Raw genomic sequence first — 27,222 nt, 5'->3', positions numbered from 1 at the left:
TCATGTCCCAGTATGTACGTTCTTTCTATGAAAGAGAACACTAATCTTAAATTATATCCAGCAATTTTTCTGGTATCCTTTGCAGTTAGAATATCCCTCCTTTTCCCCTTCCCTGCCCCCATGGTCTTCACATCACTTTGAGAAACAATGTTTTAATGAGGCTTCCTGGGAGATAATGCACTATAAAACAAAGTATGCAGGCGACAGTTTGCAGTTAAGAGGTTTTACTATGTTTTAAAGTACACTGTTGTAAGAACATCTCCTCAAAACAATCCTGTATTTACTCTGTTCACAGTTTTATTGAACAGTCTTGGACATTAACTCTTATGAACTGCTGAAAATTGCAATTTCCTCCTCTAATGAAGATGAGACAAAAGTATATAGACAGCCCTATACAGTTTCATAGCTTTTTTTCCATTTATGTGTATTGGTGACAGTGGGTAATCAACAGCCTGAAAGTGTATGCATGTACCATAACATCTAGACTTAATATATTGTGGAGTATTCAATAACCATTATGTAGAGGGGGTAGCTAAGAATTAAAAGGGTTTAATTTCCTAGGAAATACAATGGAAAATGGTCATTTTTAAAAAATAAAGTTTATTAGATCACTGTTGTTTGCATAAACTGTTGTTTCAAAAACTGCTGTAGATAAACTTATTACAGGTTGTCTCACACAGGAAGCACAGCTAGCTTGTCAAGCTCATCTCTGGCTAGTGGAGCGCCTTCCGCTATCTGGCACTGTTTCCTGGGAAAACACACACAGTCAATCAACATATGCATGTTTAAAACTAGGGGAAAGAATTTTTACAATTAGAAGGAAATAATACGACACTGCTTGCTCTTCCGGCTAGGCTCAATACAGTATATAACAGTGCTGTGCAATCACATCAGCTCCACAGCAAGCTAGTTTAAACCATCTCCTGCAGCATGCAGCAAGCCACCGGTTTAAGGACACTAGCGTCACCCCGCCCTGCAAGGAAAGTACATGGTGAAAAATCTTACCTGAACAATCTTAGTGAGAGGGTAGTTGCCTCAAACTCTTTTGCCTTTTCTTGAGCTTTCTGAATAATTACTTCAGGAATGTTAGCAAGCCTTGCTGCATTAAAGCCATAGCTTTTAGGGCAAGCACCTTTAATGAATTTGTATAGAAACGTAATTGTTTCTTGGCTAGGATCGTCACTTTCATTCTCCACCATACATGCCTGAAAAGAAAAAACAGCACAAAGGAAAGTGGATCAATGGCCCTTGGTTCAAATCCTACCAGCTCATCTAGGCCATTTAATGGTCTACTTTGTTTACCAGCAAGTTTCCACTGATCACTCTGAAAGTAATGGAACAGTGGGGGGGGGAGGAGGCCCATTTCATTTAGCAGAATGGCTGTTTTGAAGAAAGGGAGTCCCAGCTTGTAAGCCCTCTGTAGGTGAGACCACTTTTGAAGGGAAAGGAAGTGTTACATACCATGTGTCCCAACCGCACAGAAGGGGTGTGAGAATAATCCTCTACTAAAGAATGGTAATGTGTTGAAAACATGGTGCGGCATTTGATGTTCTCTGAAAGTTCTTTGACAACTGCACTAGCAATAGCAGTTCCATCAAAGGTAGCTGTACCTCGACCTGGAAAGTAAAGAGCCGAGTTTAAAACTCCAAGGCATTGCCAGAGTGGCTGAAATACATTTTGAACCTTGCTCTAGGCTGGATCTTTCCCCTTCTTTCCAAAAAAAACCCCAAACTAAGAAACTACCAACAGCATACTGAGAATCTGAACCACTTGACTAGGTAGCTGAGCCATCCTGTCTTCACAGTAACATGCAGGTGAGACGCTAACCAAGACCCCTTTTATAAAAAGAACAGAACTTCCAAAACTTGAATAATCAGGACCTCTGCCATAATGGGAGGTTTCTTGTATGATCATTCCATTGTATGTATACAGGTGAAACTCGGAAAATTGGAATATCGTCAAAAAGTGCATTTATTTCAGTAATGCAACTTAAAAGGTGAAACCAATATATGAGATAGATGCATGACATGCAAAGCAAGATACGTCAAGCCTTTATTTGTTGTAATTATTTGTCGCCGGGTCAATTATAAATGGAATGTAATTAATGAAATGTAATAGCGATGTTATTTTTGTTTATTTTTGTATTATTGTAACTTTATTACTGTGCAATTTACAAAAGAAAGCATTTGTTAAAAGAAAAAATAATAAGTTGCATTGCTGAAATAAATGAACTTTTCGATGATACTCTAATTTTCCGAGTTTCACCTGTAAACTGCAGCCTTGGCTCAACAATCAGAACCAGAATTGGGAGAAGTTATTCAGGAAATTCAAACGAGCTTGCTGTGAGATACTTTGTTTAGCAAGCAATGATTTAGTCTAATAAAAATATTTATTCCAAAATCTGTATCAGGACGGTAGTCTTATTAGGCGAATCAGATTGTTACAAAAGCAAGCTTTTGAGTTCTCCAAAACTTTTGATCAGGTTAAAAAAAGTGCAAGGGGCAGGAAAATTTGTTCAAGTCTGTTAAGACTAACCAGCTGCTGTCACAGATGACTTAAGATGGTGTATGGGAGGAAGTGGCAACATTCAAATATTACCCTTTCTAGTGCACATGAGTGGCCTGGGTAAAAAACAACTAGGCAAGTTTCTTAAATTTATGCCCCCCATCCAATGATACCTAAGGAAACAAAAACAATAAAAACACTGACAGCCGGAGTATCTCAAGCAAACTAGAAGGCCTTGAATAAAATGGTCTTTGCCTGCAACTGAAAAAGATCCTCTCGATTCCAAATGAAGGGTGGCACAATGTTCCCAGCCACCCATACCTCAAATGAGATTATCGGGCAGGCTGGTTTGAGTAAAAGTGGACCACCCACTCTCTCATGATACTAAATGGGATTGTCAAGATGCTGAGGTGGAAGCGGGGTGTCTGTATTTGTGCACTTTAGCTTGCTTAAGCAAAGGCACTGTGACCGACCCAGGCACATTCAGCAGTCTTGGAAACCAGAACGAGAAGAAAGTGGCAAGTGCGGCTGCACCTCCACATTGGATTTTTTCATGCTTGGAATCTTGGGTCCAATTAAAAAAACAAAATTCGTGTGGGCAAGAACTTCCCATATGGTGTTGCCAGCATCCAGTGCCTTGTTTAAATTGGGCTCTCGACTGTTTCATAGGCCCTGTTAGCACACCTAGCATCCATAGCCCAGGCAGGAGCTGTGCTGACACGATAGCTGCAGAGGGGCTTGCTTTAAATGGCACTGGTACATACAAGGTCATGCAACCAAGCTCTTGCTTTGCAACAGCATATAAATCAGGAATTTGTGCAGTGCCACAGACAGAGTATAGGCAGCTGTAGCCTGCCAATCGGGCTGTTAACTGACATACCTGTAAGTGGGCAAAAAACAAGTCTTTAAAAAAATAAACAGATATTGCAATTGTTATTACATACCTAGTTCATCCATAAGAACGAGAGAATGTTCTGTTGCATGTTGTAATATGCTGGAAGTCTCACTCAGCTCAACAAAGAATGTACTTTCCCCTGGTTGGAGGGAAAAAACATCCTGGTCACTGTAGGTTTCTAAATCACGCAAGGAGCCTCCACAGAAGTGTGGAGCAGGAATGATGATGATCGAGAGTAGAGGCAGGAAGAATTATATGCATTTTGGCAGCAGCTAAACGCGTGGCCTCACAGTCTGTCACTATCTTCACCCTCTTTGCGCAAGCAACATGAGAAGAGAGCTACAAATTATTTGTATATTCTTGCATTTATACCCCACCTTTCGTCATGAAACCAAGGTGCCATGCATGTGATTCCCAGGAAGGATCCGATTCAGATACTGAACAGGTCTGCTTAACTTCCAGTGAGGTGGTGGACTCATGCCCAGGGCAGTCTAGAGCAGGCCGGGCGCCCTGGTGCTGAGGGGCGGAGATTGCTCCGGCGCCCCTGCCCTCGCAGGGCGCAGCATGGTTTCCGCGCGGCTTCGCCCCGCCTACCGGCCCGGCGCCCTACACCAATGGGACTACCTAGAGCCGGCCCTGCTCATGCCTTCAGAACATTCCCTAGGACCAGGCCCAAGATGACGCCAGGAGCTTTCAATGGGGTGGAGACTTCCCATATCTAAACTAAGCTTTCAAGCCATTGCACCACACTGATTGATATTATGGCTGTCACCCTTGCAGCAACATCTTGTGCAATGTCTACTCAGGAGCAAGCCCCGCTGAATTTAATCTGGGTTTACTCCTAAATAACTGTGCAGGATTGCAGCCTTAAAAACCTAACTTTAACTCCAAGAGGAAGTCTGTGAAGTGGCCCACTTGAGCTCCGCCCAGTTCATTCACTCAGCAATATGAAAACGATGCCTTTGCCTCAGTGGAAGCCGCTTTTGGTAGGAGAGCCCTTCAAATGTTCCTTCATCTGTAAGGAGCAGTTCCTTTCCCAACCTAGTTAAGGAACCTTTGGCATGTCCCTCACTGAAGCCCTTGCTGCCGTTTCTTCTCTGCTGCTTTCCCTCAGGGCACATGGGTCTTAAGGGGCTACAGGGGAGGGAGGGGTCAGAGCTGCCAGGTCTCTTAGGCTACTGATGGTCCCTTCAAGAACTGGTGGTCATGGGCTCCTTGGTCTGGGCTTCCTCACTTCTTCGTCCCCTCAGGGTACATCTGTCTTAAGTATGGATAGGCAGGAGAGAGGAGAGTCTATAGAGGCCAAACCATTCCCACCCTTCCCATAAATATTTCTAGTGCTTGTCACCGTATAACCATTTTCATATACACGTATTTTGAGGTGGGCACACCCTTCTCCTCCCCTTTACATAAAGTTCTGTCTCGCCTGTTTTGCTTTAGCAGTTATTTCTCAGTAACCCCCAAACGGACAGGACTCACCTGACATAATTCTATCTGAAGCCCCTAGTCTGGTGAATATTCTGTCGACAGGAGTAAGCCTGCAAGATTCAGCAGGTACAAAGCACCCCAACTGGGCCATGATCACCACGAGGCCAGTCTGCAAAGCAATAAAAGCAATAGGCATTAGAGAACTCGCTTCACCTGCTTGTCCTGCTGCTAAGGAAGAGATGCTTGTTCACTACCTCCTCCAATGCTGTTTCCACCAAAATGAAGTTGTCTGCATTTGGACTGCCCAGTACAAATTGACACCTTCAAACCCCCATCTATTCCCACAAAGAAGAATTCTTTGAAGTCCCACCCACCTCACAGGGTGTTTGTTGTGGGGGAGGAAGGGAAAGGAGAATGTTAGCCGCTTTGAGACTCCTTCGGGTAGTGATAAAGCGGGATATCAAATCCAAACTCTTCTTCTTCTTTCCCCTCTCCCCAACAGAATCCTGCTGTTCTATCCACTTCCACATCACACAGGTGATGAAAGAAAACTGAACAAAGTACAACTGCCTAATTATTTCAATAGTAGGATCTGGGTAAGCAGGAATGTTACTAACATTGGGTTTAGCCTAGTTTTAAATTAATGCTACTTTGCTAAAAGCATTTGGACAATTTGTCCTGCGCATGGTGCTGCAAACTATGTTATTTTCCTATAGGAATTCATATGTATTTATACAGTACATGTCAGAGTCCCAAAGTCCAGCTAGCCCAACTTCCTACCTGACCCTACTTTCAGCCCCTCTCCAGTCTTCTCACACATTCCAGATTGCAATGGGAACTCTATTATTATTGTTGTTGTTGTTGCTGTTTGTATACAGCCCTATACCTAGTCTGCATGTTGCAAATGAAAGCATAAAACATGTACCAATTGGGGGAAGAAACCCCTTAATCAATCCCAATGGCAGTTAGTCTGTAAAAATAAGAAGAGGGGAATTACACAGATAAACCATGCTATGTTCTATGATCACCTGTCTCAGGAGCGTGGACTTTCCTCCCATGTTTGGACCAGTCACTAGAACACAGCAAGTCCTGCTCTCCGCACTTGCTTTTTCATCCTGTACACCTATGAGGATATCATTCGGGATGAAGTCATCATCCAATGAGGTTTTTGTAATGCAGGGGTGGCGGGACTGCTTCAGCTCCAAAAAGGGCGGCGTGTTGCTCTCCGGAAGCACAATTACAGGTCGGCACAACGGTCCATCACATCCCTGGCTATAGTGTGCAAAGCACATTAGGATATCTATTTGGGGGGGGGGAGAAAATCCCAGTCAGTTTTCCCGTTTCCTGTGTTCTTTATTCAGAGCACTGGGCTATATCACAGGTGACTAAAGTATCAGTTACTTCCAAGTACTTCAATCACAAAACTTTCACCATCTTCTCCTCCAAACAAGAAGCTTTTACTGCACTACGTACTGCTAACATCCAACACAGAAATTTCAAATAACACACAATTATTAGGAAAGTATAAGTAAGATGAAAGTCTGAAATTTAATTTTAAAATGATTGAGGGATAGAGTTTCCATCAATTAGATTAGACTAAAAAGAGCAGAAGGTAATGGCAATCTTAAACTTTTAGAAAGCCTGGGAATACCCTATTTTCCCATGATTAAGACGTTTTTTCCAGGATTTTGGCTTGGGCAGATGAAGGCAGTCCCTCCTGCCACTGTCTCCTCCCCCTGCAGGCTGCACGCTGGTGACTGGCTCGCCTCCTGAAGCCCCCGCCAGCTCGACCACTGGAGTGAGAGCACCCTTTCCTCCCCCCCCTCCTCTTCAAACCCTTTCTTGGTTTGGCTTCCACCACCACCCATCTAATTTTAGGGTTTTGTTTTCTTAATTTTGGGTTCAAAAAAATTAGGGGTCATCTTGTACAAGGAAAAAATATGGTACTTTCACAGTTCTGAAGGTATCTCTTTGCTGAGCTCTCAGCTTCTCTAGAACTCAGGCTGACTCCTTACCTACAGATTTAGATTGCTAGTACTCTTGCAGGCTTGCCCTGAAAAACTATACCACATCATCATCTTTTGTGGGACACAGCCCACCTCATAAGATACGACAGAGGTCGCCAGTGTGGCACCCACAGGTACCAGCGTACCCAACTAGCACCTCCTATGGCACTCACTGAAGGTCTCAGTATATATTCCCCCCAAAACGCACAAAAGGCTGTTTGCTTTTCCTGCTCAGTTCCTGTCTGCCCTGGCTCAGTCTCTCCTTTACTGAAAATGCCTCCTTAGACATGCACACATTTCATTGGATGCCAGGACAGGACACACACCCTCTCCATCAGTCTGAAGAGATATGAGGTGCATAGAGTTTCTCCCCGAGCAAGTGCAGCGACGGTTGTTGCAACTGCAATAATAATCACACAGGTTACAAGATTATGCATCATTAGGCTCATCACTGCATGGAGCTATCAACTGCCTTTGCTAAGAGTCACTCCATGCGCAAGAAGCAGGGAAACAATCCTTTTCCGTATATCAACATTTAGCCCCCACCCCCAGCTAATATTCCTAATGCACACAGTGGCACTCCACACTGGTTTCTTCGCAAGGGATTAGATGGCAATATTCCATATTATGGAACCCCGGCTCTTGAATTAAAAGTACATTTTCAACTTGAATATACTACGGTAGAAGCCTCCATACCTAGAACTGCAATGCATTCCACTGCCGTCTGCCAGTCTTTGCTGCTTTTATCAAAGTCGTAAAATAACCTCTTCATACAGTCTTTCTGTGCCGTATCCCTCCGTTCTTCAGCGTTGATGATATCGTTCAGCATTTTCTCCAGATCTTTAGTCCAGTAGCGCTTAAAGCCCTTTCTGGTAGATTTCAACACATAATCATCAGGCAGGTTCGCAGGCACCGAACCCTCCGCAATCTCCATCTGGTAGCGGTTTTTGCCTGCTCCCCAATACATCACAGCTTTAATGCCAAGCCGTTTGCGCTGCTTTTCCAAATACTGACGAAGGCCTTCCTCAATGTTGCCTATATCCTCTAGCGCTTTATCATATTGAGTGTCAAACCCGGTTTTGGGGTTGACCACACCAGTCTTTCGTGCAATGTTATGATCGAAAGCTGCATCCCACCTTTCAAGTTCTGCTTTAATGTCTGGGAAGTGGCCTTCTGGATTCTTAGATTTGACCATCGCTATCTGCCTTAGTGTTTTGGATTTAAAACCGTCAGCGATATCTTCCAAAATTGAGATGATTTCCATAATTATTTTAAAACCTTCCAGTGCAGACAAAAAGTCTACAATTTTTTTCTTGCTGTATCTGGCCTCCTCATATAAAACAGCTCTGTTGCCAGGGTGGTCCTGGTTCTTAAGGGATGACCCAATACTGTGAATTTTGCTTAAAAGCCTTTCAAGGTCTGGGAGTTTCCTTAAAAGGTCGCGGATTTCTGACATTTTGGCAGCTTCAGCTAGGAGGTCTTCAACTGCATCCAAGCGGTTATTGATGGTAGAAGGGTTACACAACGGTGCACAGAGCCACTGTTTCAGGAGTCTCTTTCCAAAGGGTGTGCAACAAGTGTCAATATTTTCCAGCAATGTGCCTTCTTCTGACCCAGTGGTTGCATTCTGCAGAATTTCTAGGTTTACTAGGGTGACCCCATCCAACACCATCCTCTGACTTGTTTTAGCAAACAGACTGCTTGAGTTTTGTTCTTTTGCAATATCAACATCCACAGGAATGTATTCTTCAAATTTCCCCATTGATAAGAGTTCCTCGTCAATAATGCATTTTTTAAGGTAGAAGACACAGCAGCCAAGAGCAGAGAGCGCAAGCTCAGCATTTTCCCCAGGGGTAAGTCCTAGGGAGTCAGTTTCCGCAGTCATAGATTTGATTACTGGCGGCAGGATGAGCTCACTGCTTGGATTTTCTTCGTCCCGGAAGTAGCCCTTTTCAATCAATGTTTTTAGTGTTTTGGAGGCATCCCAGAACTGAGACCCAGCAATCAAACCTTCTTGCACAGTAGAGGGGAGTAAGCCTTTGAGTATCTTCTGTGTTTCTGCAGAGGGGTTCCCTCGCTCAAAAAGTATCTGCACAGGAATATGATGAGCCAAGAGTGTTCTAAACCTTGAGCAATGGCGGTCATCCGAGAACTGACCCAGGTAGAACTTCCCCACGGTCGTGTCAACAAAGCATACTCCATAGGTACGATGAAGGCCAGCAGAATCGTCAACTTTTTCTTTCACGCAGAGGAGGTATTTGTTGTGGTTGTCCAAATCATCACCATCTAGAATACCGTAGGTCTGTGTCCCTTTGGAAATAACCCTGCATATTTCTCGGCGCACAACTCTGTCGTATTTTGTTGGGTGGGCCAAGGCTCTACAGCGTGCTTCCATCATCTCAGGACTCTCAATCTGCTCAACACGAACCACTTTGTAACCTTTCTGGACTAATATAGTACAGTATCTGTCAAATGCTATTTCTGGGAAACCAGAGTGAGCAAAAGTGCCTTTCATGAACGACAGGCCCATCTTGTTCACACCAATAACAGCATCCATGTGGAACAGCTCATAGAACTTCCCAACTTTATAGAAAAGCACGCCATCAAAATTCTGGCTCTTCATCTCCCACCACTTCCGCATTAATGGAGTGCAGTTTTTAAGGTAGTCCTCTGGCACAAATAGAGTATTTGGATCATAATCTGGATCATTTTGCCGTCTCCTACGAGCATCTTTCCTTTTACCATCCTGGAGCCAGTCAATTTTATCATGTTCCCACGAAGTCGGATTGCCATCTGCTCCTGCTCCTCCTCCTCCTGCTCCTCCTCCTCCTCCATTAATGCTTGGCTGAAAATCAAAGCATTCAGGAGCTGCAAAAGATGATAACTTGTACTTTATCTCAGCCGAAAGATTTGTTTCTCTGCTGGGCGTTGCAGACACATTGTTCTGGGGAGGTTTATATGCCTTTTCCTGCACTGGTTTAGGAGAGACTTTAATGGGACGCTTTACTTTCTTTCCTGGGTCAGCCTCCGATTCAGAAGCCTCACTGTCACCAACTCCAGCACTATTTTCATCACTGCTAGCTTCATCAGGTTTAAACTCCATGTCTGAATACTCATGTTCACTGTCAGAATCCATGATCTTTCTCTTTTTGGATTTCCCAACACGTTGCTTTCTTCCAATTTGCCTTTTCCTACGTTTCACTTCCTCAGATGTGCCAAAATCATCACCCTCGTCGCTCACCTGCCAAAGACAAAAAAGAAGAAAGTAGTATTAAAAACCAGATGCTTTAAAGACAGGCTAATGCTACAACTTTGACAAGACAAGCTTTCTGATGGGGGCCCCCAACAATTTGGCTGCTGTCTTCTTTTCATTGTTGTTTTAAATTAAGCAGCAGGTGGTGTTGTCGGACCACGTTATCGTGCAGATATGAGATTTCAACTTCTCCATCATGACCAGTGAACAATGGGGATGTGATCTCCCTCTGCTCATCGGATTTGTGATAGGTGAGTGAGAGGTTTCAACCTCTCCACTTGGACTAATGCAACGATGGGTATGCAATTAGGAGTTCTATGGCAGAGCAGTAGCTAGGCTCAATTGCATCAAATGCTGGAATAAGTTGTCTCCAATACTTCCGTTTTGTTCAAGCCTACACATAGTTCTTCAACAGTCAGATGTCAGTTCTAAAGATCCTGAAAGACGAGGACAACCAAGAGGTTTCTTTTTCAATTGTGAAGGAAAGCCCCTACAGGCAACTCCCAATTTATGTTCCACTTTGAGGTGACCTGTAAGTCATCCATTTCAGCAAATTAAACATGCACTTACATAGCCTTGAATTAAGTGACAAGCATAAAGGATGAGGTGTGTTCTCCTCCAAGATTTTCTTACAGAGTACCATGCTCTACCATGAGAAAGTTGGCTCATAACCACAGAAGAAAGTGCTGCTGTGAATAGCTGTGTGTCATTCTGAACTTATTCTGTGGTTTATTACTGTAGATCATAGCATTAGTAAGAAGGGTGACATAAGTTGAAATATGACACGAGATTCCCCACATTGAGCCTTGCTTGACCCAGGTACCAGCCTTATCAAAAGCATGTCCTGAAAGGCATTCAGGCAACACCCTGAACTCCTCACACTTTGCATAAACGTTAGCACATGCAAATTTCCCAAGTACAGTCTACTGACGCCCTGGATGGAGACAATCAATATAATGTTATTATAACTTAAAGACAGAGAGCACACCAAGACAACCAGTTCAACCATAGCCTACTAGGATAAGTCTTTCGAACTCTTAATCTGCAACATGGGGGAAATGAGAAATGGGTAGGAACTCTCGAGGAAAGGCAACAGAAACAATAGGAATTGCCTACCTGAAAAGTCCCCTCCCTTCTCCACAAAGAAAAGGGTATAAAGGAACCCCAAAATTTGTAGGCAGTGGCTCTCCTAGCTCCAAGGATCTTCATTCTGCGCTCACAAGGAATGAACACACACATGCCTAAGGACAGGTATTCCCCCCACTCCCTCCATTTCTTAACTTACTATTAGTGTGAGTCTTGCTAGCGTAATGGTCACGCTCACTTGTGCAGGCTTTTGAGAATTGGTAGGGATTCTTCCACTCTTTAGATCAAGGTGTGTGTGTATGGTAGGATTTGCTACCTGCCTGAATTGTAATTTTACTGTCTGAAACAGCATTTATGTATTCTGTCATTTTCATTTCATATGATAAACCAAGCTTGGTTTTTTTTAATGTGTTCCTCAAGAATCTGAACGTAAAGCTATTTGCTCGCCTCAAAAAATTACTGGGCCGCCCGTCTGGCAATTAAGAGATTGTTATGCTGTGAACCGCCCTGAGATCTACAAGTATAGTGCAGATTACTACTAGTAGTAGTAGTAGTAGCAATGATCGCCAGCCCAGAACAAAAAGTATTGGGTGTCAGGAGTTTTATTTAGGCAGGAACAGAGGCAAATACAGTGGTAACTCGGTTTAAGTATACAATTGGTTCCGGAACTCTGTATTTAACCTGAAGCGTACTTAACCTGAAGCGAACTTTCCCACTGAAAGTAATGGAAAGTGGATTAATCCGTTCCAGACGGGTCCACAGAGTACTCGACCTGAAGCATACTTAACCCGAAGTATGAGTTAAGTACGGAAGTCCGTACTTAACCTGAAGCGAACTTTCCCATTGAAAGTATTGGAAAGTGGATTAATCCGTTCCAGATGGGTCCACGGAGTACTTAAACTGAAAGTACCCAAACAGAAGCATACTTAAACCGAGGTATGACTGTACATATTCAAAAATGGGCATGTTATAATTCTACCAAAAGATCCCAAACCTCTAGTTAGTGTGTACAGATACAGTATATGTGAGTGTGGACATGCATGTGAGTTCAGACACATACTTGTTACAGTTCCAAAACAATAAAGAGAAAGGCAACTATCTACGTATACAGAACTGTCCTACAAATCATGAGCAACCTCTCTTCCCCGTTTTCTAATTGCGTTTGGAAACAAGAATTATAAAGAGTGACCTCCATCTCCTCATCGTCTTCTTCCTCGCTTTCTGAAGGTTTGTCACACACTGCCAGGTCAAGTCGCTCACTCTTCTCTTTTTGCAAAGCAGCATCTGCCAATTCCATTGCTCTTCTAATTTCAGGTCTTGAACTGTAGAACATGCCTCCCCTACTGGTATCTCTACCAGAGGAACCTGTAATATAAAAAGGAATCAGTCAAGAGAATACAATTTTTAGCTAAAACACGCTCATGGTTTCTCCTAGTTTTTGATTATCTAACATGCAGAAACCTTACAGTAACAATCCCAAATTAAAGATCCTGCATTTAATCCCGTATCTCTTAAGAACTGTTATTTAGAACTGCCACTACTCAGATTACTATGTATATTAAATTGCATGACTTTTTAAATCATTCCACATAAACTACCGTACCACTAATCTGCTGTTGGAATACTGGGGGCAGTTTGGTGTAACTCACACAGTCAGAATCCCACCATAATTATTTTGATGCAAAAGTAGCATATCAAATGTTGGTGCTGAATACAGAACCGTCTTAGGCACTCTATAGTTCCCTCTGCAACAAATGGGTGGAGCTTCTGCCAAGAGTGGCATAGGGCTGCAAGTTGCCTACAATAACAGGGCAGATGTGTGTTAGGTGAAATAGTACAGCCCCAATCCCTTGTACTGCCAAGTCAAGTCAAACTGAAGAGATGCATCCTACTCAAATGAAGGTGAAAGGGCATCTTAGCTGAACAGTACTTCCAAGCCTCTCAGTATGTGGTCAATTTACAGAGTGATGCTGCATTGCTTCTAATATCTTATGTGTATATTCTGTTATCACCTATTACATTCAGTTATCAACTCTTACCTGTATATGGGCGTATATATCTAATGCTAACCCAACCCCTTGATGGGTCATCGTCAAAAAACTGTACATGGATGCGAGAGGATCTCCCTCTGCCTCTGAAAAGTGATCCTTCTGTTGGATGCTTGTAGACAAGGCATGGCCACCAAGGGTAACCTTCGAGTTTGGCCCAAACCAAATCACCAGGTGAAAATTCACAGTCACTGCAAGACAAAAAAAGATAGCCTTTATAACAGATCTTTTACTGACAATCTATGAAGTCAAAAAGACTATCTACATTGGTTACAGACACAATTCTCTTAGAATTTAGCTCATACTTTACCCAAGGATACTCAAGTTTTTATTTTATTTTTTGAAGTAGAACCCCCACCTCCAAATGTAAAGCATTGCTTTTCGCTGACTGACAAGGCCTGTTCCCCAAACCTGGGACAATTAAGAAACATAGCTGAAGAAGTGTGCATGCACACGAAAGCTCATACCAAAATAAAAACTTAGTTGGTCTTTAAGGTGCTACTGAAGGAATTTTTTTATTTTACTTCGATCCAGACCAACACGGCTACCTACCTGTAGCTTGGAATTATAAAAGAGGATAAAGAATAACAAAGCTAATTTTTCCTAACACTATTAGGATAGGTATTACAGGATCCAGTTTCGCAGCACAGCTGGTATGATCTTGCAGGTGAAACAAAAAGGCCACATCTCCCTTAAGAGAAGAAAGAAAGAAAGAAAGAAAGAAAGAAAGAAAGAAAGAAAGAAAGAAAGAAAGAAAGAAAGAAAGAAAGAGGGGGGAAGGTATGAAGATGGGATGGATGGTAAAAGAATGATGTATGATACTTCTGACATTTTGCCCATGTTTTTACCCCTGTAAAGCTTGTTGGCTCTGGATATAAGCAGAAGCCCTACTGATTGGGAGGAAGAAGGTGAGGGAGTTTCCCCCAACACAATAGCTTTGCCTTAATAAACAGAGTCTTGAACCTAAATCAGTGCAAAGGCTCAATTTTCTTCCACATCCAGAGCCAATCAGGAGGCTCCTAACCTAGAATGTTCTAGTAACTGGGCCTATGGTGCATTCTTGGTTTTCTCACAGTTGAAACGAGATGAAACAAGTTCCCAGGTAGCAGGCCCATTTATCTTATCTTGAAGCATATGCAGCATATGAGATAATGTTTCCAGCGATTGAGCTCATCCCAATCCTCTTCTCACTGAGACCACTACTTCCACAGAGGCCTCAGCAAGGAAATCCTCCTTCTTTGCACAAAATTAACAGTTTGGTTTGATAGTGATTTAACAATGAAGTGCCCTGGAATGTGTGCAGAGTTCCTTCCCTCCCTTCAACAAGCAACTGCAGCACACACACTTCAGTTTCAGATCGCTGAGTGGAGGACTCTAGAGCAGTGGTTCCCAACAGGTGGTCCGGGGACCCCCAGGGGTCCGCGAGCTATGCCAGAGGGGTCCGCAAGATGCTATTAGAATAAAAAATATATTAAATATATTTCGTATGATAACAGATTTTTTGTTTTGGCCACTTCCTGCATGAGCAGAGTCTAGCGCAAAACTAGAATTAGATAGAGGCAGTAGTTCTGCTGTACGCCGTTAGGTGGCGCTTTACAAACACTACTGTTTTGCAAAGAGGCAGCACGCGCATTCTACTAACACTCACCTCCCCAAGATGCTTTGCGCGCGTCGGCTTCATTTGTGCGCTACTGCGCATGTACCCTGTCTTCTCCATTCCCCTCCCTCTTTGCAAAACAGTAGTGTTTGTAAACAAAGCGTTGTTTTTCGCGGAAGCTACAGTTCGCGTAGTTAAAAATGGACCGTTGGTTGAAAAGTGGTTCGTTAAAACGACATAGGCCTACAGATGAAGAGGAAGATAATGCATTTGATGTCCAAGCAAGTAAGTAAGTGACTCTCGAACCGATCTTATCAGTGTCCATTGAACCTAAATTAAAACTAACTGTATACTGATGGAGTACTCTGTTGTAACTGTAAAAAACGTATAAATATAAAATATAAAAAGACTCTTAATTTGGCTCTCACTTTTTAATTTTAGGATTAGGAATTAATGGGGGTCCTTGTCACAATAGCGGCTCGATGAGGGGTCCTCGAGAAAATTTTGTTGGGAACCCCTGCTCTAGAGCAAACAGCATGGCTCTCAAACAGTGACAATAAAAAAAATATTGAGCTCGCCAAGAGTTCTAAATAGGAACAGGTTAGTCAGTGGGCAATTGAAGTGCCCAGAAACATGTGTAAATAGCATTTGGCATATAGATAATGCAATGTTCAATCTGCAAATGAAGCGAATGAAGACTCTGTGTCCCTCCAAAGTAATCTAAAAACTGTAACAGAAAAAGCACAGCTCTCGCATTCTTTGGCAATATTCTGTACAGCAGCACACAATGGGTTGTATCCAATGTTGGGTCCTACTCACATTAGACCCATTGTGAACATCACCTTAATTTAAATGGATCTATTCGAGTATAAAGTTGAATGTTGCCCAGCGATTCCCTGCTACTACATCTACTCCTGTTTCCTACCCAACCAAACTCTTCTTGCAGATGCACTGAAGTAGTAATTCCTTCTGCTAAAAATTTCTTCCTTAGCCACTATCATACTCTCCAAAGACAGCTCATGGCTCCCTCCCAACCATTTAATGGCGATTCCCTGCAGCCAACCAGCCGCTCCAGCTCATTGGGCTTTAGCAGCTCCACTTCCTTCTGAAATCTGGCGTTCTCCGCCACTTCCCCTGCCACTGAAACATCCGCCGGTCCCAAGCCACTTCCTTCCTTCCTTTTCTCAGCGAAGGCCACTTGAGCCCAGCTTTGTTGGGGTTGAGGCAGCAACTCTCAAGCCCCAGCAGCAGAGGGCTGTTCCTGGCAGCGGTGGGAGATAGCAGCAAAGGCAACAATGGGGTACCAATGGCCGTGGCATTGCCAGTGGTGTGCAAATGCCCGACCCTCTGCCGCTGTGGATGCTGCCAAGGAGCCCCACCATTATAGTGAAACCTCAGTTCTTGAATAGCGCCGAAACCCCAGGAGTAAATGCTCTGGTTTTCAAACGTTTTTCAGAACCCGAATGTCCAACGCAGCTTCCATTTTGAGTTTCCCTATTGAATTGAGGCTCCTGTTTTGAGTTTTAGAACGTTTCAGAAGTCGAACTGTCTTCCGAAATGGATTATGTTCAAAAACCGAGGTTCCACTGTTTGGATTTTGGATTTGATATCCCGCTTTATCACTACCCTAGGCAGTCTCAAAGCGGCTAACATTCTCCTTTCCCTTCCTCCCCCGCAACACTCTGTGAGGTGAGTGGGGCTGAGACTTCAGAGGAGTGTGACTAGCCCAAGGTCACCCAGCAGCTGCATGTGGAGGAGTGGAGACACGAACCCGGTTCCCCAGATTACGAGTCTACCGCTCTTAACCACTACACCACACTGGCTCTCACGGTACTGCAAATGCAGAGCTACTCGTTCTATTTCTTAAACAGCTCCTGCGGGTTCTGCACCCCAGTGTTAGCACAACTCCATCTTTTCCTCCTCCTGTTCTCCCTCCTCCCTTTCCCATTTCTGTCAACGCTGCGGCGTCAAGACGTCTCCCAAACAGGCCTACATGACTGGGTGGGGAAGCAAAGCCTCGCTTCTCTCACTGCCACCCCATGGCTCCTGTCTTTATTACCTGCCTTTATTACAAGGCAAAAACGTCTCTTCAACCAGGCAAAAACATCTCTTCAACCAGGCTGATTTAACATTCTTCAGCTTTTAAATGTGGTTGGGGGAGGGGATTATTGGTTTTTTTTCGTATGTATTTTGTATTCTCATTTATATTTTTCAGTTATGAACCACCCTGAGATCTTTGGATGAAAGGTGATATACAAATTTAATAAATAATGCTAATACTAACACTAATACATGCATATACTTTTCTAAAGGGACGTTATCTGAAAAGACGAAATAATTCAGTGGCAGAGAGCCCTTTATAAGTTTGAGAACATCCAGGCTATCTGTGAGCTACAGGCTCCATTCAGGTGGTCTAAGGAAATGTAACAGAAAAGTCTGTCATACTTACTATGAAAGGTATTTCTAGATCCCGTAAAAGCTGGCGCCAGATTGGGATTTAGGTTTGGTGCCACCTGGCGGTTAATAAGCAACATTGCAAGTTTGAAAAATAAAAATAAAGAATTGAAACAAGAAGCTGCCATCTTAGCTCCTCCCCGCTCCTTCTTCAGTTTTTAAATAACAAGCCAAAAAGCGAGATTCAGTGCAAGTATCACATGGGAGATGGCTTTCAATGGGAAAGGTTGCCTTTTAAAAGTCACAGAGACTCTTTGGTAGAAAAAAGATGACGGGAGTAACTATTGGAAAAATGGTAAGTTGGAGGGGTCTGATGAGACTGGCGGCGGTAAGTATTTGTGGATAGTGTCCAGCACCTATCTGTTGGATGTGGTCTGCTGCCAACTATGGGTGTATTGCGGCAGGGCAGCTGTCCTCCCACTGGAATAGCAACAACGCCAAGAGAGATGGGGTTTGTTCTGTTGAGTGTTGCAGGAATAGGACTGTTGCTTTTCTTTCAACTCTCCGCACTGCCTGTTCCAGGAGGCTGGGAAGGCCGAAGGTCCCTGCCTCTGAAGAACCTTGAGCCTCGATAAGTGTGGCGAAAGATATGTCATCTCTTTTTTCTTGTCCCTAGACTCAACTAGGATGTCCTTTAAAGCCTCTTCACCAAAGAGCTTACCCCCTACAAAAGGTTCAGAGGCCAAGTTGTTGCAAGACAGCACATCAGCCTCCCGGTGCGCTGGAAATCTTTGACAAGGACATGTCAGACCAGTTCAGGTCTTGAGGAGGATTGCCCATGCAAGGGCCACTTTTTGCAAATGATTGGGCTGTGGCAGAGGCTCCGATTGCTAGCACTTAAGGCTGTGTCAAGGTCTTCAGGGGAAACAGTGCGCCTGGGTAAGGACTGAGAACCACTGCATGAAGGTTGTGCTCCAGACTACCTCCTGGAGGTGGAGTGAGAAGCAGGGGAAGCAGATACTGTTGATGAAGAGACTGAGAGATAGTTGAGGGCCAAATTACTTCCTCAGCCAGATCTACTAGGAGAGCTTCCTTTAGGAGGTACAGTATATGGATGAAATTCAGGATTAATGCTGTATTCTGAAGCAGAGACTGCTTCTGCTGTCGAGTAATGACGTCAAAACATTTCATTCATGCTAGGGTGAGCTGCATGGGTATCTTGGCTCTGAGAGGTTTCAAAGGGATGAGGAAATTCCTCTTGAGCTCAGCTGAGGAAGATCTTCCCTGCAAGATATCAAACTGGTGAACCGCTTGCCGCTTCACCAGGGAGAGATCCATTGTCCTCCTCTCTCTGGTTGTAAGCGCTCCTTACTTACCCAAAGCAGAGCCTCCTGCTGACCTTCCACTGAACCATCCTCCATAGTGAGAAGAATGCCAGGAGGGGGGTTAACCCCCCCCCAAAAATCTGACTCTGAGATCTTCTGAATAGCAAAGGGGCAAGAGAGTCTGGAAAGCTGGGAAGATCTGTTGAAAGTGACAAGTGCTGCCCCTGAATTGGGCGGGGGGGGGGGGGCTGGAACCAAATCTTGAATAGAAGCAGAGTTTGCTGTAAAATCTTCTATTGTCTTTACAGGCTGTGGTTTTGCTGCTGAAATTCACTGCAGGAGGGTGTAGATTTCTTCTGTGCCTTTCTATTTAAGTGCAGACAAAGCAGCTCTCTGAATTATAGCTGATCGTTAATCAAGAACAAAAAATGCAGGGCAACTCTCTAACACCCACCCACCCACCCCACAGACTGGCTTTAGCTGCACTGAGGAAGAGGTTGGAGGGGGAGGGGAAATCTGGAGGCTACTATGGCTGAAATCAGCAAAGTCAAGGACAATGCAGTCTCTAAAGAGGCTGTAGATAAGGAAGGAAGCCAACAACTGAACAGGCTTTGAAAAATGAGTGGAAAAACACCAGAGCCAGGAAGGAGGAGAAGAACTAATGATGAGGCTAAACACAGAGAGAAATTCAACTAGAGGTAGAAGAGACAAGGAAATAACCAATCTGAAAGGAGAACACCAGGAGTCTCAGGAAGAAACAATTGCTTTCTGCAAGGCAAAGTAAAAAACTGAAGAAGGAAGGAGCATGGAAGAGCTAAGACAGTAGCTTCCTGTTTCAATTATTTTATTTTATTTGTTGCAAGCTTGAGATATTGCCTTTTGACCGCCAGGCAGCCCCAAACCTAAATCCCAATCTGGCCACAGCCGTTATGTGGTCTCCAGAATAGTTACGACTATTGTGTACTTGGATGCATTAAAAAAAGTTCAACATTTTAATTTGACCCTGAAAACAGAAAATTACTCCCCCCACTCACAATTTCCCTTTGAATGGGAAATATGAACTGTTTGGTAACAAGAAATGAAGCAGAAATATATCCATGATACAAGGCCTTTTTAAGTGCAAGGAAAATGCAACATTCATGCTTGAAGTTAGCTTTGACTGAGCTGGAATTTTATCATGTTAAATTAGGGCATAATTAAATTAGAGGCATAAAGGAGGCATGTAATGATTAGAAATGTAATATACCTGCAGTGTGAGGGGGAAAAAAGGAAAAAGTTGCTGATGTGAGACTTGTAGAAGTCAGTTAGCCCATAACCTGTTAAGATATGGGCTCACTATCTGTTGATATTTGTTACAGGTACCCTGTTTCTGCTAAAATAAGCCATACTCATAAAATAAGCTGTAGCAGGATTTCCAAGCAGTTGCGCAATATAAGCCACACTCTGGAAATAAGACATAGTGATAGGCGCAGTTCTGGAGGGCGCCAAGGAAGAGGCTAGGCTGGACAGGTAATAAAAAATAAGACATGCCCTGAAAATAAACCACCACGGTTTTTTTGAGGAAATATAAATATAAGACGGTATCTTATTTTCGGAGAAACACGGTAGGTAGCCGTGTTGGTCTGACGTAGTCGAAACAAAAAATAAAAAAAAATTCCTTCCAGTAGCAGCTTAGAGACCAACTAAGTTTGTCATAGGTATGAGCTTTCGTGTGCATGCACACTTCTTCAGATACTGAAGAAGATATCTGTTGATATGACACATTTCGGCCAGTGTGGTCAGCAGAGTATTCACAGTTCCAGTAATCTTCCAGCAGAACATTCAGTTACTTCTGGGTTTGCCACTCACGTGGAAGGGCAAACAGCTCCGTGCGCATGCACAGATGTGGCGCTTTGTCCAGCATCCTTTTCAGCCAGAGACCGGGGCTCCGGAACGGATCCCAGTTGCAAAACAAGGTACTACTGTACTAGAAGTTCATAAGAAGATGCCCTCTTCTTGACGTACAAGGAACTATTGGTGGAAGAGAAAGAACAATTTAAGCTCAAAACATATGATCAGTTGAAAAGTCATTTGAATGACTGGCTGCAGTATTATCAAATAAATGAAATGTACAAGTTGGATAAAAAAAATGGTTTTCAAATTGAAAAGTCAAAATTGGAAACAGAATTGTTAGAGCCAAAAATTAAGAACCTTTCAAGGATGTATAATTTGTTGTTGGAGTGGGATACTAAAGATGAACAGACAAAATCGGTTATGATTGAGTGGGCAAAAGATATAGGACATAATATAATGATAGAAGATTGGAAAAGGTTGTGGAAGAAGAATATGAAATTTACTGCGTGTAATGTGTTAAAAGAGAATATGATGAAGATTATGTATAGATGGTATCTTACACCAGTAAAGTTAGCTAAGATTTATCACAAACAGGATAATAAATGTTGGAAATGTAAGAAAGCGGAAGGAACCTTTTACCATATGTGGTGGACTTGTCCCCAAGTAAAGAACTTCTGGGATAAGATTTATAATGAGTTGAAGAAAGTGTTTAAAAACACGTTTATTAAGAATCCAGAAGCTTTTTTACTTGGTATTACAAGAAAGGAATTACCCAAGAAAGATATTACTTTTTTTCTGTATGCCACAACAGCAGCTAGAATTGTATTAGCAAGGAATTGGAAATCTGAAGATATGCCGATGGTGGGCGATTGGCAGATGAAGCTGATAGAATTTATGGAACTGTCTGAACTGACTGGGAGACTCCGGGACCGGGGAGAAGAATCAGTGAAAGAAGATTGAAAGAAATTTAAAGTTTATTTAGAAAAGAATTATAAGATTAGTAATATATAATAAAGGATTTGGAAGTATAAGGTGGTTGCAGAAGTAAGCTAGTTAAATGTAATGTGTGTTTAGATTTAGATATATAATGGGAAGTTAATATGCTCTTAAAACTAAAATTATATTGAGTTGTTTTGAAAATTGTTGTTTGAAAAGGGATTAAGAGTAACATTTAGATTTGATAATTAAGAAATAGAAAGTTGTTAAGATTTAGAAAGTGCTAAGTAAGTGATATATAGAAACGTAGAAGGGAGGGAAAGGAGGAAGTCGACAAAGATACGGAATATAAGATTGAGTGATGTATTTTTTATGTTTTTAATTTGTTGTTGTCGTGGAATGTATATGATATGTACATTTGATTGACGAGAAATTAGAAGTACATAAAGGATTTCTGGAACATATAGTTAGAAAATCATTATATAGAATTTGGGAAAAATATAAAAGGACATTAGAACCAAAAATACCCTGGTGGGCATCCCCACTAGAAATGGTATCAGTGAAGAGATTAAAAATGAAGGGAAATTGAGCTACATATAAAATTTTATTACAAGAATCAAATGGGGAATTAAAATTAAAGGATTATTCGGAAATAAAGATTTATACCAATGATTGGTTCCAATTTATACAAATTAAATATTTGTATTTCTAACTTGTTGGAAACATTTTGCACATTACACCAAATTTTAGTGTGAAAATCATGCCACCAAGATGACAAGGAGCAGTCATGACCCTTTGCTCAGGTACCCTACCCTATTATGCAGGACCGAGAAAAGGGTTTGGGGAAGTTTTAGTTTCATTTCCTTTAAAGTCAGCTTGCCCCCATCAAAGACCCTCCAAGTGTCCCTATTTTCCAGGGACAGTCCTGGATTTACAGAAGCCATCCCTGTTTCTGATTTGATCCCAAAATGTTCTGCTTTTCCTTAGGGTGGCCCTATTTTCATCAGAGAAATGTTGGAGGGTATGGAGTTATGTGACCCCGAGCCAAGCCAACCGTTAGAAGACACCGGAAGGCAGCTCTGTATAGGGAAGTTTTTTTTAATGTTTAATATTTTAATATGTTTTTAATATATGTTGAAAGCTGCCCAGAGCGGCTGGGGCAACCCAGTCAGATGGATGGGGTATAAATAATGGTATTATTGTTACTATTATTAAATAGGACATCCCTATTTTCATTGGAGAAATGTTGCAGGGCATGCCATCACCTGGACCAAGGGCTCGTGGTTCCTCCCCCACATGCCCATCTTGAAGGCTTCCCACAGGCATCTGATCAGGATGCTGGATTAGATTGGCCATCACTCTGACTCAGTAGGTTTCTTATGTTCTTAAACAGAATTTACATTTGAGTAAACATACACAGATTGCAGTTCTACATGCTTATCTATGCAGCTGGGCCTGAAAAAACACACAAATCGCACTGAATTCAAGGGCACTTGCCCTCAGGCAAGCATTCATTCATTTATTCAATGATCCTGCACCTAGATCCTATGCACATTTACTCCATTTTACTTGGCAAGATATGCATCCTTGCATATTCCAAACACTAATGCCAGGAAACACACACACCCTACCACCACCAGGCAATTTAAGTGATGCCTCCATGTTACATGGAAAGCAGAAAGTCATGTCTGCAAGTCAGGCCTTTTCCTGAGACACAACCAGCTACACTTTCATATTTTAACACTCGCGAGCGATAGAGAATTTTTAAAAGGGGTATGCGGTCGTCAAAAGAAGGCCAAATGGATATGGGCTTTGAGTGAAGCTTGGCCTTTACTATTAAAAAGTGTATGCAAGGACTACCTTCATGAAATATCAGTGAAGGACTGCAATGTGGTATAAGTGGACAGCTTTCTTGTACAGTATATCCTATCGCAATTACAACCTGCTGCAGCAAGTGGTAAATCTAGCCAGTCAGGAATCTTTTAACTCCTCTTGTACAGTATAGCCCAAACTTAATGTATGATTAATGTATAGCTATTTTTCAGCACTCCTTTACATTAACGTGGGAATGGTGCCGCAACAAAACTCAGTCCATTTGCAAAGCAAAACAGGATCCAGCGTGCATAGGGGACCACATGTTGCGGTTCCTTCATTGCAGGGGGTTGGACTAGATCAGGCACCCCCAACCTGCAGCCCTCCAGATGCTCTGGCCTACAACTCCCATGATCCCTAGCTAACAGGACTTGTGGTCAGGGATGATGGGAATTGTAGTCCAAAACATCTGGAGGGCGGAAGGTTGGGGATGCCTGGATTAGATAATCCTCAGGGGCCCCTGCCAACTCTACGATCTTATTCAACAGCTGTCCTCCACGGTTCATTCCGTTCTGATTCAGTGTCTTAGGATTCCGTGAAACCATTCCACATGGCAGATTCCCCCCCACCCCCCCTCCTTTCAGTGTGCCAAAGTACTGGGCTATACAGTACCGGGTGCTGCTGCCATATGAAAAGGGGAAGGAAACACAATGGGGGGAACGACGACACAAAAGGCCACCAACCCACTTATACCAAGCTGCAAATCGGAAGCTTTAAGCAGTTTTGGGGAGCTTTCTCCTTCACCTGGAGGGCCACCGATTCGGAAAGATTTGAGAGGCAAATTCGCGGAGGAGGAGGAGGAGGATGCCAGATGCCATCAGCTACCCACCCTTCCAGCATCACAGCGCAGCGTGCTGCTTCTGCTCGGAAGAGCGGGGCGCTTCCGCCACGCGGAGATTCCCCACGAGCTCGCGCGGTGGCCTACGCGGCCTCCTGCAGAGGGGTCTCCCCTCGAACCTGCCTTTCCCGCGCTGCGTCACCTGAGCCCGTTCCTCCACCTCACCTGCGCGCCTCGCCAAACCCTCCCTCCGCTATCGCGCGCGCCATCCTTTTCTCTCTCTCTCTCTCTTCCTCCGGGTCTACCCGGCCTATCACCTCCCCTCCCCCCGCGAAGAAGCCGCTTTCGGGCCTAGTATGCGAGAGAGGGCGGCCATCCGCCGCCAGCCCTCCTCATGGAAGCAGCGCCTGCGCGCGCCACGCTCTTGGCCCGCCAACCGCCGCCGCCGCCTTTTCGCTTCCTCAGCGCGGGGGCTTACCAGTCCGTGGGGGGCGCCCTGGTCCTCCCTCTGGTGCCCGATCCTCTGGGCGACAGCATGCGCCCGCCCTCGGGCTCGGCATCGCTGTGAGGGCTGCAGGCGCCATCGCGCTTGGCCTCCGACATGGGGAAAAAGCTGAGGAGGGAGCTTTGGCGGGACATGGCGGCGGCGCCGGAGGAGGAGGAGCAAGAGAGGAGCGCGGCGACACCCCCTTTCTCTCGGCTCTCGCTCGCTCGCTCCCTCCAGTCGGCGAAGCAGCGCGCCAAATGCCCGTCCCCGCCCAGCGAGGGTCATGCGGCCTATGAGCGCCGAGTCCGTCCGCCTCCTGCTGTCTGAGGTGGGGGGGGGGAGGCGGACAATTAATCGGGCTCTGGGACCAGGCCGTTGGAAAGCTCGCCCCGTGGTGGTGCCTGGTTGCACGATAAAAACACAAAAGCCCAACAGTAACAAAGCAATCACCTCTTCCCACGAACACGTTTTAAAGGATGTTAAATGAGCCCAAGGTCTGGTTGAAGAGGAACGTTTTTTTTTTATCTGGCGCCTAAAACACTGAAAATAGGTCCTCGTGTGATATACTCAGCTCATACACGTTGTTGTTCGTTTCAACTCGGAAGCGATTTAGGGCCTGATTAAAATCGGGCCTTTAATCGTTGAGGTTTTGTCAACCTTAACAAAGATGTCTGCATTAAAAAAACAAAAAAAAACCATTCCTTTGTGACCTAAGAGAGAGAATTTCAATTTCTAGATCTCCGTTTAAGGGTTTTTTGGGGGGGGGTGTGTGGAGTGGGCGTACAATTTATTATGTCCTCTTCATTTTGCAGGGGCAAAATTAGGCTGTATTTCACCTGAGTCAAAGACAGGGCCGTCTTAAGCATATCAGGCGCCCTGGCGTCGTGGTGCGAAAATCGATCCGGCGCCCCCTCCCACCCTGTTTCCCGCCGCGGCTGTCTGGAGGTACCTACCCCAGAGATCCCCCCCTCAGGGAACATGCCGATCCGATCACACCACCTCCTGAGAGCAGGCCGCCCTGACACCAACCCACTCCCCAGGGATCCCCGCCCCCCCATTGGTCACGGCCTTCCCCATCCTGGCCAATCCACAATCCACGTCCACCACAGAGATTGCGTCACCCACAGGGAGCAAGCCGCCTCGACACTAGGCCTCTCCCCAGGGATCCCAGCCCACCCCATACATCGCGCCACTACCCATCCCAACACCGCCAGGGAGCAGGCCGCCCCGACACAAGCCCGCTCCCCAGGGATCCCCGCCCGCCCCAGAGATCAAGGATAACACCTCCCGTAGCCACAAGGCCGCTACACCAGGCATCCCCAAACTTCGGCCCTCCAGATATTTTGGACTACAGTTCCCATCTATAATAAGTTATATTTCTAAGCAGAGGAAATGTAGGACCTAAGTCCCACCCGGGTAATAGGAGCAATGGAACCAACACAAAGAGGCAACATGCCATGCAGGATACAACAAGTTTTATTTATTCAGCATATGCTAACCAAAGGTGCAGTGCAATCAGCTCGCAACCTGCACACCGACTGGTGGATTCACAATACTTTTATACAGTCACAAACAGGCAACACCTGATTTCCTTAACTACAAAAAGCACATGTATTCCAAACTGCCAAACTGCCATACGCCCTTCTCCCTTCTTATCTGGTCCTGGGAACCCAGCTTGTACTCCCCTCCTTCCTTTACTGGGTGTGTAGGGTATAGGGTAGGCATTTGATAACAGTTTGCAAGCTACACGCCCATGGGCCCCTGCCTTTGTCTCACTTCAAGCCCCTCTATACAATGTGCTGTGTATTTGAACCCTAAATACTATGCAACTATTTTCATCTCAATTATGTGTGTCTTAAAATAAAGGTATTGGCCCTTCAATATCACCTTGCCGACAAAGGTCCGTATAGCATAGCTGCCAAGTTTTCCCTTTTCTCGCGAGGAAGCCTATTCAGCATAAGGGAAAATCCCTTAAAAAAGGGATAACTTGGCAGCTATGGTATAGTTAAAGCTATGATTTTCCCAGTAGTAATGTATGGAAGTGAGAGCTGGACCATAAAGAAGGCTGATTGCCGAAGAATTGATGCTTTTGAATTATGGTGGTGGAGGAGACTCTTGAGAGTCCCATGGACTGCAAGAAGATCTAACCTATCCATTCTGAAGGAAATCAACCCTGCGTGCTCACTGGAAGGACAGATCCTGAAACTGAGGCTCCAATACTTTGGCCACCTCATGAGAAGAGAAGACTCCCTGAAAAGACCGTGAGGTACAACTGTAAAACATTCAGATACCTTCAAAGAGCCAACCCCAGTCCTTTCAGCAGCTGACTGATTGCAGCCCATTAGCATATGTCGGTCCAGGAGTGCCTCTTGATTAATGCCAAGCCTGGGAGTAATTTTGGACTCACAGTTGTCCATGGAGGCGCAGGTCAATTGTGTGTCCAGAGCAGCTGTCTACCAGCTACATCTGCCCGCAGACTGTCTCACCAGAGTGGTAAATGTTCTGGTTATCTCCTACTTGGACTACTGCAATATGCTCTACATGACGCTACTCTTGAAGGTGTCTTGGAAACTACAACTAATCCAGAATATGGCAGCCTGACTGGTTACTGGGAGTAGCTGCTGGGACCATATAACACCAGTCCTAAAGGATCCTCACAGGCTCCAAGTATGTTTCCAAGCACAATTCAAAGAATAATAATAATAATTTATTATTTATACCCCGTCCATCTGGCTGAGTTTCCCCAGCCACTCTGGGTGGCTTCCAACAGAACAGAACA

At 44.2% G+C, this 27,222-nt stretch overlaps 1 protein-coding gene across 1 annotated transcript; it reads right to left on the bottom strand.

Annotated features, from left to right (window-relative positions):
• Window positions 1–580: 580 nt before the first annotated feature.
• MSH6 (mutS homolog 6) lies at window positions 581–24,647 on the bottom strand. Its single transcript, XM_035111067.2, has 10 exons — window positions 24,435–24,647; window positions 13,213–13,412; window positions 12,363–12,538; window positions 7,531–10,075; window positions 5,857–6,128; window positions 4,880–4,997; window positions 3,450–3,539; window positions 1,462–1,616; window positions 1,006–1,205; window positions 581–748 (listed from the first exon to the last, which is right to left on the bottom strand). Exons 1-10 carry the CDS (start codon window positions 24,593–24,595, stop codon window positions 673–675), a joined length of 3,993 nt encoding a protein of 1,330 aa, XP_034966958.2. The 5' UTR covers window positions 24,596–24,647; the 3' UTR covers window positions 581–672.
• Between the last annotated feature and the right edge of the window lie 2,575 nt (window positions 24,648–27,222).

Source organism: Zootoca vivipara, chromosome 3, assembly GCF_963506605.1.
Source record: "Zootoca vivipara chromosome 3, rZooViv1.1, whole genome shotgun sequence".
NCBI lineage: Eukaryota > Metazoa > Chordata > Lepidosauria > Squamata > Lacertidae > Zootoca > Zootoca vivipara.
Note: the sequence above shows the minus strand (reverse complement) of the source record. Positions and strands in the feature narration are given on the sequence as shown.

Coding starts and splice junctions, on each gene's coding strand:
- MSH6 (XM_035111067.2), bottom strand. CDS start 24,595: ATGTCCCGCCAAAGCTCCCTCCTCAGCTTTTTCCCCATGTCGGAGGCC. Junction 1,617..3,449: donor CGTTCTTATGGATGAACTAG/GTATGTAATAAC, acceptor TTTACTTTCCAG/GTCGAGGTACAGCTACCTTT. Junction 1,206..1,461: donor CTGTGCGGTTGGGACACATG/GTATGTAACACT, acceptor TTTTCTTTTCAG/GCATGTATGGTGGAGAATGA.